General features: G+C 43.9%; 1 protein-coding gene across 3 annotated transcripts; it reads right to left on the bottom strand.

Moving 5' to 3' along the window:
* Positions 1-2,487: 2,487 nt before the first annotated feature.
* On the bottom strand, positions 2,488-15,161 carry zc3h4 (zinc finger CCCH-type containing 4). 3 transcript variants are annotated; one of them, XM_026191493.1, is made up of 14 exons: positions 14,868-15,161; positions 10,044-10,335; positions 9,847-9,951; positions 9,536-9,740; positions 9,016-9,167; positions 8,838-8,931; positions 8,281-8,411; positions 8,061-8,174; positions 7,347-7,458; positions 6,724-6,833; positions 6,052-6,530; positions 5,279-5,601; positions 4,929-5,177; positions 2,488-4,698 (listed from the first exon to the last, which is right to left on the bottom strand). In XM_026191493.1, the coding sequence occupies exons 1-14, from the start codon at positions 14,945-14,947 to the stop codon at positions 2,999-3,001; spliced, it is 4,146 nt and encodes a 1,381-aa protein (XP_026047278.1). In that variant the 5' UTR covers positions 14,948-15,161; the 3' UTR covers positions 2,488-2,998. The 3 variants fall into 3 exon arrangements, with proteins under 3 accessions (XP_026047278.1, XP_026047280.1, XP_026047281.1); XM_026191495.1 differs by having other exon boundaries at positions 5,279-5,598; XM_026191496.1 differs by lacking the exon at positions 14,868-15,161 and adding an exon at positions 13,676-14,861.
* Between the last annotated feature and the right edge of the window lies 1 nt (position 15,162).

Below are 15,162 nucleotides of genomic sequence, written 5' to 3'. Positions count from 1 at the left end.
AGTTTCTGTTAAATAATTTTGTAATGTCATACTTTGTTTCTACCTAATCTTTAGACAATACTAATATTTTCCAATTTCTAAAACCTTAGAATTTAAAGTTGAATTTATGATGTTGTAGATTTGGTGTTTTACGTTACTTCGTTTGGCCAAGGAAGACATACGAGATTTAATGTCTGAGACTTCCTAATTAAATAAAGGTAATAATCATTTTAATTAGCTATTGGATAACCTCGTATAACATTGTGTTGTGCTGTGCTGAAGGTCACAGGCGGGTACAACACGTAGAACCAAACTGGCAGAGGAGAACATGTGCGCTCGCGTGTGTGATAGGAAACCTTTGAGGTTCGGGATGAATAGTTTGTCTTCCTGGAGCCAGCGCTGCAGGATGGGAGGGTAGCAGGAAGTGAGTCAGTAGTGGATCGTACTTAACCAGGAAACAGCCTGTGTGCTGCTGAGGTACTGATCCAAATCCACAGGGGCCGAGCCAAGAACTGCACGGTTCAGGTCTAAATATATAAAAGAACAAGATAAAAAAAAATGACAGCCTGCTTGTGAAAAATACATCTGAAAAGCAGGCCAAAGGGCGTTTTTAGATAATCTGATTTGACTGGAGACACAGACAGACAGCTCAGCGCTCACAACCTTCATCCGGCTGAACAATCGTGACTTCAATGAATTACTTAGAGACTTTGACAGAAAACAAAAATGCGTCAAATGAATCATCCGAGGTACTGACAACACAGGAAATACTTGAAACTGGTTGATCATGTATTAATTTTATTTAAATACTTACAACCTCACCTACAGTGTACAGTTAGAAAACTCCAGTCCTCCAAAGACGGGAACTGGATACTGGTCAAATTTACATAGTGAGGAAAAAAAAAGGAACCAAACAAAAAGAAATCCATAAAGGAAAAAACAAACAACTTTCACACTTGCTATAGCTGACACTCAGCCTCCTGACAGGCTTTTAAATGGACTGGCAGGGAGGACGACATAATAGTGAGTTTTTCTTATCTGAATCTTCATACACAAAACCAGACGTGAACGTCGTTCCTCTCCTCACACTGCTGCAGCGCGCCGACGCCCCACTGAGGTGAGTGGTAATCTCTGACATACAAAATGATTCAGCTCAAAATTTACAAGTGAGGAAGTATATTTACTCAAGTATAAAAAAATAAATTAAAACGTTTATACACAAGATGGACGAACACGATCCTGAGAGCTGTTGTACAATCTTCACTTTCTGGAGGTCAAAAACATCTGAACCCGCCACAACTGACCGCTCACGTACAGATTCGCCAACGAGACTGGCAATGAAACCGCTCCCCCCTTACAACAAACAGGAACAACCGCTTTCCCTCACCCTGATTCAGACGCTGGATTCACTTCTAATTCACACAGTTCATGGCGTTTATGGCAGACGTTCTGGAGAGAAGACTTGCACTCTCATCTAAGCTGCGAGTCCAAACCGTGAACATTTCCACAATTACACGTCCACTTTTTCAAACATTTTTTTTAGTTTGTTTCATTTATTTTGGTTGGCATGGTTCAGATGAAAAGCAGGAGGGGGCACAGATGAGTGCGACACGTACAAGTCGTCTGAATTTTAGGTCCAAATGTAGTTTATGATTGTCATGGTGCCACCAGCCAAGCATTTCAATTGAGAATGCAAGGCAGAAAACTTCTCTATTCAGAACAGCTAATAAAACAAAACAAAGAAACTAAACGCTGAGATGTAGATGACTTTTAATTCAGTGGTCCAAATTCAAATGTAATTAGGAGGAAATACATGGAAATAACTTTGACAAAACCAGTTTTGGCAGCAGAGATAAAAGGACATGATTCAATGGATAACTAACCGCTAACTAAATGTGCCATTGGAGAGCGAAGTGACAGAGTCAGTCATCAGTCTGAGCAGCTAAACCTGTTTCCTGCTTTTTCCTAACGCCCCCTTAAGCTTTATGGAAACTAGAGCTTAAGTGCTCTCCATATTCACAAACCGATAAAAATAAATGTTCAAGTGAAAGTCTGTTTCTCCTCACAGCAACAAGACTGGAGTAAAGGCAAAATCTGTGAGAATTAGGGGCTTCAACGGTTGTGTAGTGATTAAAGAGCCTGTCACCTGTAAGAGCTAAACACCTGAAATGGAGCTGTACATGAACAGCCTGAAGGGTTACAGCCACTCAAAATATAAATACAAGCCTCAGAGACACAAGCTGACAGTGCAAAGGAGTAGAAAAATACTTAAAAAAGCATTTAAGTAGAATAAAGACCATTTCAGTCATTTCTGCAGAAAAAAAGTAACGTGGAAAGAAAAAAAAATGCTTTAGTTTGATGTGACGCCAAAGACAGAGGACAGTGGATGAAAGCAAAGGCAGTGATGTGGAGGGCATTTAGTTTTTGACAGGTGTAAAGTAAGTTGCCTCAGTGCTCTTGATTCTGTTTAAAGAAACACCAAAAATAAACAATATATTGTTGGGAAAATCAGATATAAAAAAAGCTTTTAATTTGTTACAAAGAGCACAGCCATCTGTAACTAACCAGAAAATATGCATATATACACGAGCACATCAGCTTTAAGAAGAGAAGAAATATGAAACAGAAGGATGTGAGAAACTTAAATAAAAGGAGATTTAAACACATGTGATGCCTAAAGTTTCATTCCATATAAATGTGTGTCTGTTGTCAGGATAATCATTTTCATTAAGCACTGAGATGAGAGAATACATCTATTTATACATCAATAAGTCTGTTTAAAATAGAGATTTCACTTTAAACGCTACCCGAGAGTCTTTTATAGAATCTGAAACACTGTGTTTGGGTGTGTGTGTGTGTCTGTGTGTAATATGTCTGCTGCCAATCTTATCAAAACTCGTCTTACAGGCAGTTGCCGCAGTGCACGTTTCTCTTTGCACTGACATTTTCAGTGTCCAAAAACCTGAAACAATCCACACCCAGCTGCCACATCTGGGGCGTCAGGGTCCCAGGATCAGTGTCACTGGCAGAAGGGAGAGGCTGTGGGGTCAAAGCCTTTGAAAACTTCCTTCAGGGAGCCGTTGTCCTGCTCTGCGGCCGCCTGATCAGACTGTGCAGGGCTGTTTCCCCCAAAGGGGCTGCTTGTCCCGCCAGGCTTACTAGCCTGCTTCACAACACCAAATAAAGAGGATACTGGTAGGTTATGGACCCCTGCAGGCGCCTGGTCTGCAGCAGATCCAGGAGCACCCTGACCTCCAGCTGCAGCCACCCCAGCTGCAGCAGGCCCGCCCTGAGCTGTGGAGTTAGGTGAGGGCGCAGGTTTGGGCCGGGGCCTGTTATAGCTGTTGTATCTATCCGTGCCTTGCTCTGTACTTTTCTCTGGCTCAGGTTGGTCCAATGCAGACTTCCGAACAAAGAGGGGCTCCTTGGATTTAGGTTTACTCGTTGTGGAGTCACTGAGTTTGGACTCAGTTTGGCTGGCTGAGTTAGGAGAGTTGTTAGCGCCACTGCTGGTACCAGGGCTGCCTGGTTTGTTAGTCCGAGGGTCATACAGACTAATGCTGCTCAGCACACTGGCACCCCCTGGTGTCCCGGCCCCTACACTGCGCCCTGCCCCAACTGAGGAGAGCAACCGTGGGTCATAGGGAGCGATGGCAGGTGGAGAAGAACTAGATGTTGGTGCAGGAGATGTGGACGGAGGGGGCACAGGTTCTGATGGCTGCTTCAGTGCCGACTTCGGTGGCTGGAGACGGGGATCAGAGGGGACTTTGCGGGCAACACGGGGGTCAACAGGCTTTTCTATAGAAGCTGCAGGCATGGACTGAGGTTGACCCATAACTGGCATAGTGGTAGGGGGTGTGGGTAAATGAGGAGGAGAAGGAGTCTGGGACGTGCTGGAGTTAACATTCTTCAGGATGCGAGACAGAAATTCAAATTCTGGGAGGGTAGAAGCTGAGGAGGAGGGAGCAGGGGCGTCTAAGGAAGGAGGAGGCTGTACGGAAGGAGGTTGCGAGTGAGTGAGTGGCGTGTGTAACTGCTGCTGCTGACCGCGGGACAGACGTGAGTCAAGGGTGGACACGGGAGGGATGCCCGGGGGTAGAGGAAGCAGGTCCTGCTTGGGAATAGGGAGCGGAAGCAGATCTTCAGGAGACCAGGTGATGGTTTTAGCGAATGCTGGCATGTGAAGAACAATATCCTTCTTGATGTGGCTGAACTGCTGCAACTGGGAACGTGGGTCTTTCAGAGCCATACCCATGAGCGGATCCAGAGGAATCGGCACGGGCTTGTCCCGTAGAACCCGCTCAGTCTCCTCCTCATCCACTGCCGGGGTCGTGAGCGGAGGGGGCTTATAGACCAGGGGAGGTTCAGGCTTAGCAGCTGGAGGCGAATGGGAGGCAGATCCTGCTGAGGCAGCAGCAGCTAGCCTAGCTAGCCTGGGGTCTGCAGGTGGTCCAGATGACGATGGAGCGAGTGTGGAGTGGGTGGGGTCAGAGATTTGAGCTGACTCAGCAGCACGTGCCAAGCGTGGATCCCGAGCTAAGCGGGGGTCTGCTGGGCGAGCCGGAGGGTGGGAAGGAGAGGCTTTCACAAGGCGTGGGTCGCTCGGATGCACGTCAGATTTTTGAGGAGCCTGGGTCTGCTGACGGAGGGTCTTCAGGATGGAAGTCACGCTCCCACCGCCATCCTCATCCTCGCTAGAATACCAGTTCCCTGAGTCACCTAGGAAAAGAGGGATTTGACATTTTGGTCAACTCTAAGCAATCACTGAAAGGGTCACCTCCGTCTCATTTCTGTTACACACAAAATGGTTTTAAGTCTTAAGTCTTTGGTTTTACAGGTTTCTCCTGTTCTTAGACAGTCATACGGAAAGAGGAATACTTGCAAAGGATGCTACATCTCACTATGCCACAGGAATCATTTATACACAGATGCAGGTGCTGTTCCTCTACCTTCAGTGTCTCTGCTTTTTTCTGCTCCTCCCTCAGCCATCCTGCGAGCTCTTTCCTCTTCCTCTTGCTGCTTCTGTTGGATCCTCATGAAGAGGACGCGCTGAGCAGGTGGCAGAAAGTCAGGCACAGAAATCCCCCCCTGATTGGCTGTGGCTCCATTAGCAGGGCCTTCCTGGTTGCCTGACTGATTTCCAAATGTTCCTGTGCCTCCTCTCTCGTCCATACCGGAAAAACCCTGGTAACTGTCACCTGATAGGGAACAGACAACATTCTCATAAGTTTAAGAGCCACTATTGTTTGAAGTAAGCTGCTCCAACTCTATTTTGGTATTTAGTATAAAATGATCTCACCTTCTTGAACCACACCCTCCATCTTCATACCCTCTTGCTGATTGTAGAAGTTATTGTAGAAGTTTCCTCCTCCCTGAGGAGGACCTGGAGGCATAGCACCTCCATGTGGAGGGCCCTCTCCTGGTGGAAATCCTCCCATCATTGGTGGTCCACCGGGTCCCATGTTGGGAGGGCCCTGGTTCATTCCAAGGTTGGGGCCCATGTTCTGCATGTCAGGGGGCATCATACCTGGAGGGGCAGGGAATCTGGGAGGAGGGGCACCAGGGGGCCCTTGAGGTCCAGGTGTTGGGGTCTGACCCTGGTTGGTACTGGGGCCCTGGCTTCTAATACAAAAGCGGGAGTGTGATTTAGAATTCGGATAGTGACTCTCAAAGCAAACATTTTTTTTTAATTATTTAGAGTTAATTAAAAAAATGTAGATACTAGTTCCTGTTACACATTATTCTCTGCTAGTTGTGCATTTCCTAGAAGTCTGACAAAACCAATAACCAAACACTAAAATAATTATTGCACTGAAAATCCTTTGTCTACTCAACACTCAGGGCCCGCGGGTTTTGGGAGGAACCTTTGAGCTGTTGTGAATCTAAGCAGATGCTTCTCAGCCTTAACGCAATTTCACAGATGTTCAGAAAACGTTTTCAGTTCTCAGAGTAAAAACCTCAGACAGTATTCCTACATTCCAAAAACTGAGAACTTGGATCTTCTTACAGACAAAGTCAGGATGCGGATTATACAAATACTCACTTTAATTCTTTGCATTTCTGATCTCTTACCTAACTGCGAGTTTCTGGGCCAGCTGTCCTGTGGGCTGAACTTTAATCTCAAACAACGAGGGGATCTTCTTCCCCATGCCTCCTCCTCCTCCTCCTCCACCAGCAGGAGGTGGGGGACCCATGTGGGGAGGAGGAGGAAGGCCAGGGGGATTCGGCGGGCCACCTTGGAAGGGACTTCCATCAGGACCGTGGACAGGTGGACCGACGCAGGGACCAGGGACAGGAACAGGCCCTGGTCCTGGGGGACCTTTGACAGCCATGGGCACCTGATTAGGTCCAGGAAGACCCCCAAAGTCACCAGCTGGAGGCCCAGCAAAATCCACACCACCTGTGTTGGTTTCAACAGGAACGGGCCGGGGAGGGGTTGGAAGGAGGCCGACTCCAGGAGGGGGCTTAGGAAGCGGGTTAATTCCTTGCTTCTTCAGCTCCTCCACCTCTTTTTCGTCCTCAGCTCCAGCTTCTGCATCCTCTGCCAGCATCTACAAAACCAAGAAAAATACTCTGCTGGGTGAATCTTAAAGAAACACAACTGAAGGCAAACAAAAACAACAGTCTGTCAACTTAAACTGGCAGACTGTGCGAGTGACAAAAATCTAACTTATATACACTTAATATTGTGAGAGTTTACAGAAGATAAACGAGGTGACTGTCTTCGAGGTCGGAGGTTCCTACCTTGTTAAGCAGCTCCCGAGTATCATCATTGAGTTCCTCGTGGGAGAACATACACTCGTCACCATTGACACACTTCCCTGTGGTGTGGAACAGCTTACAGGGGAATTCACGTAGCACAGGAGTCAAGGAGGAACACTCGTGTCACATTATCAGCTGTGTCAACATCAGACAAAGTGGGTACGACGACTGATACAGCACTGCATCATATTTAACCTCACTCACATACAACAATACATCATTTACCCTGATTATTGGATAAAACAATTTGCTAGTTCATCTTTGCTTCATAGTGTTAATGGTTGTTAAAACTAATATGAAAACTAAATGGTCATTTTAACGATTGGAGCTTTTAAAAAACAAACCCTGAAACAAAACACTGGTGCACATATCGAGCAAAGGGTCAACTTTGGCCTGGTGGCCCGAATAAACAGGTGTAAACCCTGGATTGATTTCACTTATGCAACTTCATACTGGTAAATATTGCCAGCTTGACTCTTAACTTGACTTACTAGTCAGAGATTCAAGTTTAATTTGATTGGAAAAACTGGTTCTGATCCACAACTCCAGACTGCCTTATCTATACTGATAAATAGGCTCTCCATGTGGTCAACAGCAAAGGATATCATGCATGTAAGGACAGTGGTCAGCTCGGGCACAGAATCCAGTGATGTAGAACTTGCACAACTCCTTCTTCTTTGGCAGCTCAATGTCATGGCTGAAGTTACAGTGGTCGCCCTGTTGTATGGGAAAAAAGTGTGTGTTATGGATGTCAGGGCTGAGACAGCAGCCAACAGATAATTTGTAGACCAAAATAAACAACACAGAAGACATTTCCTCTGCATTATCTTGCAGCTGTGGTTATTACATGCTGCTATAAGAGTTTATATTAGTATAAAGCCTTTTATAATATTTGCATTAAGCTATAGATTCCTGGCACCAAACGTTGAAATTTCCACTGGAAACAGTTATATTTTTATCCAGGTAGGAGGTAGCTAGTGTGCTAAACAGTATAGTTGAGTGTAAATTTTTTTCTAAAACATCTTTATAAAACTCTAAAATACTATTTTAAAAATGTGTTTGCGTTTGAGGTATGAAATCATGAAAAACTGTTAGAAAGTTACTTTCAGCACAGCGGGCAACCCTCCGCATATTTGATTTGGCAGAGATGTGCGCCGGATGCCCTTCCTAATGCAACCTCAAAGGAGATGTGCGCATGTCCGATTGGAACTAATGTAATACAAAATTTGTATATGTGCACTTTGAAAAGTGAACTTAACTGTATGTATACAATAAAAGAGCATTAATAATACATATTATTGATATTTGTGCCATCCTACCCAAGTGCATCTCCCCTCGATGTAGTACTTGCAGATGGCCTTTCCTTTCTTGTCCTGGTGCTTTTCATTCTGATTCCTCCTCCCCATTCCCGGTCCATCACCTCCAACACCATCCTGAACCCACCCCACACAACAAGCAAATACAAATTAGCTGTACTGTCCAGTTTGTTACCAGATCAGGGCGCTTAACCTGAGCTCATAATAATTATGAAAGTTTTACCCCGTTGTCCATGTCTCCGTTGTCATCATTCCCCATGTCTCCTCTTCCTCTCCCTCTGTTTCGACCCTTTGCTCCTCTAATCATGCCACGCCCTCCTTTACCTCTGCCTCGCCCGCGGCCCCCTTTACCACCTGGTGGAGAAATCAAGAGACAGTGTGAGTGAACTTTTGGGCAAAAAAAAGGATATATTTCCCCATTAATTTTGCATAAATCCTAGTTTTAGCCATTTTAGCTCCCTTAACCCTCCCTTTAATGCAACTTTCTGCTGGTTGGCCTCACAAACTGTGTGCCATAGTATGGACATCTAGCTTCTATGACATCAACAGGATGAAAGATTTTAAAAGGAATACTGAAACTGAGTGTTTAGAACAGTCTGGTACCTCAGTTTTTGGCTCACAGAAACACTTGCACATACACTGATGGCATTATTTGAGTCTTTGTCCATATTTAATACGTGCACACACAATTATCTCAATAACATATGAAAACAAGAAAAAACAAACAACGTAGGTCAAATTTAAATAAAAGAAAACGGAAGGAAGAGACGAAAAACAAACCTCTGCCTCTGTCTTTGGACTTCTTGTACTGGTTGAGCTCTTTCGAGTAGTCATCATAGTCATCATCACCCATGTCGTAGTCATCATCTCCATACTGTAAGGACAAGGATTATTATTGTCATTTAACTGACTCTTTGTGAACTTGGAGCAAAATATAATTCTGAGCTCTAATCCTCACCTCCATTTCATCTCCGTAGCCGTCTCCATCATCATCTCCTCCCATCTTTCCTCCTCCGCCTCGCCCTCCTCTTCCTCTGCCTCCTCCTCTTCCCCTCCTCCCTCCTCTCATTAATCCACGGCCTCTGTGGTTCTTCATACGACCTCTGGCCCCTGCACGAAGACAAAGAGAGAAGTAAGAATAAGCTACAAAAGTGGGATTCCACCTGTCAGCAACTTATCTGAAATTTGTATTGATAAGAGAAGTTGTGTGTATGTATGCAAATATGCTCGAGTGCAAATTCAACTGTGGTGCAGGTAAAATAGTGAACTTTGATAACACAGTGATACATTTTTCTCTTTCCTTGTTTGAAAACATCCCTAGAAAAGACAGCTGGCCTTGTCACAACGTTGGATCTTAGGTTTGATTTTCCCGTGTACAGTCTTGCTATGAAACCGTGTTGACTTGTCAGCTGAGCACATATTCAGCATACAGCAGAATATGTTTAAAAAGTCTATTTTTCAAACTGCCGTGAAATTACCTCGCCCACCACGGCCGCCACCTCCCTCCTTGGCCTTTCGGTACTGGTTGAGCTCCTTGGTGAAGTCATCGTAGTCGTCATCCCCCATGTCTTCATCTTCCTCTCCCTCAAAGTTGTCATCTTCGTAGTCATCGTAACCTCCGTAACCCTGTTTCTCCATCTTCATGTAACCACCCCTCTTTGCGCCACCGTAGCTCCCACGAGACTAGAGAGAGATAAGACATTGATAAACTGAGAATACTTTCACAATGTTCACATTATATTATGCACACGTAACATGTGTGTTGGGAAAGTTTTCTTTTCAGACTTACAGAACCGTACTGGGGGCTGTACTCTCTATATTTCCTTTTCTCACTGGGACTGTAGTCAGACTCATCACTGTAGTCTGAGTGGTCATCATCCGAGGACGCATGACGCTGAGAGAAAAAGGGACAAATGTTAGAGTTGATATTTTTGGGTTAAGCCAGAAAACGGGTGTTTTCATCTCTGCGTTTACTACAATTCTTACTTTATGTCGTGATTTGCGTTTCTTCTTGGACCTCCTCTTTTCTCTTTCCCGCTCCTTCTTCCGCTTCCTCTTACGACGGTGGGCTCTCTCGTCGTCTGAACCGCTGCTAGCGTGGCGCTCCCTACTTCGCCGAGGCCGCTCCGCCGACCCTTCGTGGCCTCCTTCACCTCCACCCACTTCTTCACCGTCTCCACCTGGACCGACTGCTGACACACCTCCTGCCATTTCTTCCTCCTCCATTTCTCCCCCATCATCTTCCAACTCACCCTCCTCCAGCTCTCCATCTTCTGCCCTGTATATGAAAAGAAAGCCATCTTTAATATTATGGTCACAAAATTTTACAAAGATAAATGCACAATAAAATTATACAAACAAAGAGGAGGAAGCAAGAACGACTTTATACACGCAGCTGGGGGTAAATCGGCGAAAACGAGTACAGAGGCTCGGCGAATTTGAAAATTGAAGATACAGGAATACACGCACAATTCAAGAACGAGTCATCGATCATAATCTGCTGCTAATATCATAGATGGTGCCATTTTTTCCTGATTGAGCCGTTGCGATTTCAGACTTTTCAGAAAATTATCGGTCAAATTAATCTAGATCCTTGTTTACTGTTTGTTGTATTTTTGTATCCTGGGTATGCCGCTGAGAGGAGACCCTGGGATAGATACAGGACATGCTGGAGAGATCATGTCTCTCAACTGGCTCAGGAACCCCTCCGTGTCCCCTTGGAGAGCTGGAGGATCTGGCTGGGGGGGGGGGGGTCTGGGGGTCTCTGCTTACACTGCTGCCATGTGACTGTGATATGAAACACGAGCTGATGGTTGTATATAATTCTAAAAGAGACTATTAATCTGTAGCACGCACCACTTTCTGCCAGGAAAATTTCTGATGCTGAAGATTTACAAGGTTATACGGTGTATTCTGATGGACAGTCTGTCACACCGTAAGATGGGTAAATGTAAATTTAACTGCAGAATTTGAAATCTATGGCAGGTTGATGTTAAAGTTAATGATTTTGTATTTGTATACACATGCATTCCTGTAAAGACTGCACATAATAAGTACCTGGGATTGCCATAAGAATAAGATGACCTTTCAATCATATAAGCCAGGTGAAGGAAACACTAAAATGTCAAACACAACACTTTATGCATACACTGGGAGGGATATATAATCGCACTCAAGATTAAAAAACAAACTCAAACGCTCCTGCAGTGAGGTTAGACTGCACAGCTGCTTATTGACATATTATCTAGGTCATCCAAACAGAAGGATAGATAAAAACACGCTGAATGGTGAACTAAAATACTGTGTATTCAAGGCGAACTTTCTACATCGTCTACACAGCTTCCAGAAAGCATCAACACCTTTCCTTTGGATTTAATCTCATAACGTGACGAGCACGAACAATTTCAGACTTCAAATTAGGTCATGTGTATATGTAATACTGTGCTTCTATTATTAACACTCACGACAGCAATACTGGTGTGTTTTCACCTTGTGAGCCTCTGTGCGTGTGTTATCATACACAGATAAAATGCAATCATCACTCCTACAGCAGCAGAAGTAACCACAAAGGAAGTCTGCGCAATATGCCAAGTGTTTGTGTTTTTGTCTGTACGCAGACAGATTTTAGCCACCACAGCTGGAACACTGCCAGAGTAAAAAAATACCCTAAAAGGCCTTTTTTTCCTCTTTTGAATGTATTTTAACTTCTAATATGAAGGACATCCATCTGGTGTAGAAAAAAAAAATAAACAGACAGTTCCTGCTGTTTGATGTCTGCTGTTACTGAGGACTACCTCAGAGAAGGTTGAGTACTTTAACGTGTTTATGTTTGGCCATCTCTCAAAACAACAACAAGAACTTGCAACAGAGTGTTGCAGTAATGGGTCTTAATCTCAGATTAAATTGCCGAACAAAATATGTATTTATCATAAACTTTTATTTCCCACAGAGCACATTTCCTGCCACAATCTAGAAGCCCGTGGAAACTTCCTACTGGCTTTTAGCTGAGGGAGCCAGATCGATGCCAACTTCTGGGCCGGCCCACAAAAGGAAAAGAAAAACCATGTGGCACTCTGTTACGTCAAAACTGTGCAAGACACACGTCATAAAATGTTGACACAAAAATGTTAGTAACAAAGAAAAGAAAAAATATTAGTACCTCCCTAAAGGCCAACACCCAAAGTAGGCTGACAAGCACTGTGTCCAGCAGTCAGGGAGAGGTCTGAGCTCTGGATGATGTGAACAGGAGTTAACTGATTCACTGAGAAGACTACTGCCATTCAGTATCAGACTCTCAAAGGCAGGTTTTGTCCTCCTCTGAGCCCACAGTGAGCTAAGATGGAGCAGGTGGTGGAAGACAGCTGATCTGCTTTTGAGGCAAAATGTCAACTCCACTGTACGTGTAGTATGCACCACATCCTCAGCTCACCGGCTTTCTCAGGGGAAGCAAATTAATCAGCCTTAATCATCAGAGCCCAATTTCTCCCCTCAAAACAGCAAATATATTATTAAAAAAAGAGAGAATGCCACAAACACGTTAGCTTAAAGAATGAAAACTGTCTACAGCAAAGTCCAACTTCCACCACAAATCCTGGCTGCTGCCAAGATGTAGCCTGCCAAGGGACTGCTTCAAGGAGTACAAAGGTCATCTTTCATTAGTAGCTGTTCCAGATTTGACTGATTTTTAGGTTTTAGAGTGCAAAGATATCCACAGATGACCTAGTAAACTCTCACTTTTATTAAAAATGGGCTCATAAAACCTGGATTCACTGCCAGAAAAAAAAATCAGTTATCTGCTAATGGCTCACAAGACACAATCCAGAATAAACTACAAAATCTGTCTTCATATTTGGTACTCGGGACCATGAGCCAGAATTAAACTACACTTATTCTCTCTGGAAATATGTAAAAAGACACGCAGTATCAGATACCAACTAACCCAGTCCAGTCCATTTTTGACATATTATCTAAAACACTTTAATAGACTCTATAAGATGATTTGTCCTAAAAAAGCTATCAGCTTTTAATCAAACACCACAAACTCAGACCCCTACTTTATGACTGGCATGATTGCACAGACCTGTTACAAAGGAGGGCTCCCTTTCATAGCACAGGGATTTGGCTGTATTGTGGAGGCAGGTTGTTGTGAATAGGGGGTGGCTGGGAATCGCTATGGGCACAAGCTGTTGGCCCCCCTGCAATTCTGAAATACCCCCTTACACACACATATCACCTGCTGCTTCCCAATTTAGGGAATAACATAAAACAGCAAACCCCATTCAAGCATACTCTATACTACCAAAACAAGCTTAGCTGTACAGAGCTGTGGAGAGGAAAAACTGTTATTTACTTTGTTATTTGTAAGCTGAGCACAATAAAGTCCAGTCCTGTGCATGATCAGTTCGCCATGTTAGTTACACCAGACAGTTTCCATTTATATCCAAAGTGTAAAATCTCCAAACAAACCTCCTACCAGACAGCTTAGGTTTAGCAGAGCACATGATTATTCCGGATCAAATGGTTTACCATGCATTATGGCACATTATTAGCTCAATATTCGACTCCATAACTTAACTCTATAAGCACAAAGGGCCACATTTAAAATGGGGAATACTTACTGTGACGGGCTTTCTTCACATTTTGCACTCAAAACAACAAAAAAATAAAGCTTCTCGCTAAACTTTCGGGGACACTAAGTGGGAGTTTGTGGGGATTGGAAAGTGGGGGACCAACCGGGTACAGCAAATTTTGCCAACTGGGGACAGTGGAGAAGGGAACTTTTGTGTTTGACTTTAAACACTTTTGGGATGCTTTGCAGACGTTTTACACATTTTGGGGGAGGTGGGGGGACTTCGGGGGGATGTTGGGGACGAGTCAGTGTGGGCACGACTGTGAATAAAAATGGCATGTTAGTTAAAATACATCCATAACTACAGTAAAACGAAAAAAAAATCTAAATTTAACGACAATTAAACTTAAATGTTTGAGGGCGTTCATAAGGGGAGCTAAAGGGTTTTTCTTATTTGAGTTATTTACAATTAATGAGACGATGACAATTTTAAGTGCGTAACGCCAAGGGTGCAATTAAGCGCTACGCTCCGCCAACGGCACAAATGCATTTGAACCGATAATAATCGACGATAGTGATCAAATAACTTAAAGTTGGGCTACTTAAAAAACAGCAGCCATTAGAAATATCGACGACCTTAAAAATCACAGTCAACATAAGTATTAGCCCTTAGCTTAGCCTTTCTCTGTTGTTGCCAACAGCATACGTTAGTAACACCAGCTAACATGCTAACGCTGCTAGCCTGAGTAGGCCTCACCGTTAGCAAAAAAACCCACCAGTTTAATGTTTGTTTGTTTTTTCCTTTTACCGCTGTGATCGCTACTGATACCAAACACACACGATTAATTGAACTAATTAGTTAAGTTTTTTAAGAGAGGGTGATTAGTTAACCAAGGCGCCGTGATCAATCGTCGAATTGTTAAGTATGGTCGCTTAAAGTATGATTTATCAGCCGTTTCAACCTCATCTCTTTTCCTTGAGACAGGCTGGCTCGAGTCGATTGCTCGTTGATTGTGATAAACGTAAATAAAACACAGGGAACAGCGTTATCCCAGAAGTTTTTTTGGCCTCCCAGTTGGCGTTGTCGTATCAACATGGCGTTACCTCTGTACTCGTTTTCCAGAAAAGGCGAATTTAATCCCTCTGACAGAAAAAAAGGAAAAAGAAACCCCGGGCTTTTTGTGTAAAAGCACAGGACAAATAAATAATTTCATTTAAATATGACTGTAGAATTACTCGACCTTTCGTCAGTCAGGAGACTGTTGTGTTCGTGGTTGGTAGTTGGGGAGTTTGGATGGACAGTCATGCTTTCCACAGCCATTTCCTCTAGCTACATTGAGGTGCAAAAAATTACAACTCGACACTGGAAACTACTGGCTTATGCGTCACTTCACACTAGGATCTAATTGTTTTGATTTTAGGAAGAGTTTCAGTTCATAGTAGGCAATTCTCCACTACAGTTGTAAGAGAAATATTGAGTCCTGACGTTCTCCGTCCTACTGTAGCGATGTGAAATGACGACTGATGAACCTAAAA

This window comes from Astatotilapia calliptera, chromosome 14, assembly GCF_900246225.1.
Source record: "Astatotilapia calliptera chromosome 14, fAstCal1.2, whole genome shotgun sequence".
In the NCBI taxonomy this organism is placed as follows: domain Eukaryota; kingdom Metazoa; phylum Chordata; class Actinopteri; order Cichliformes; family Cichlidae; genus Astatotilapia; species Astatotilapia calliptera.
This window is presented reverse-complemented; position numbering and strand designations above follow the sequence as displayed.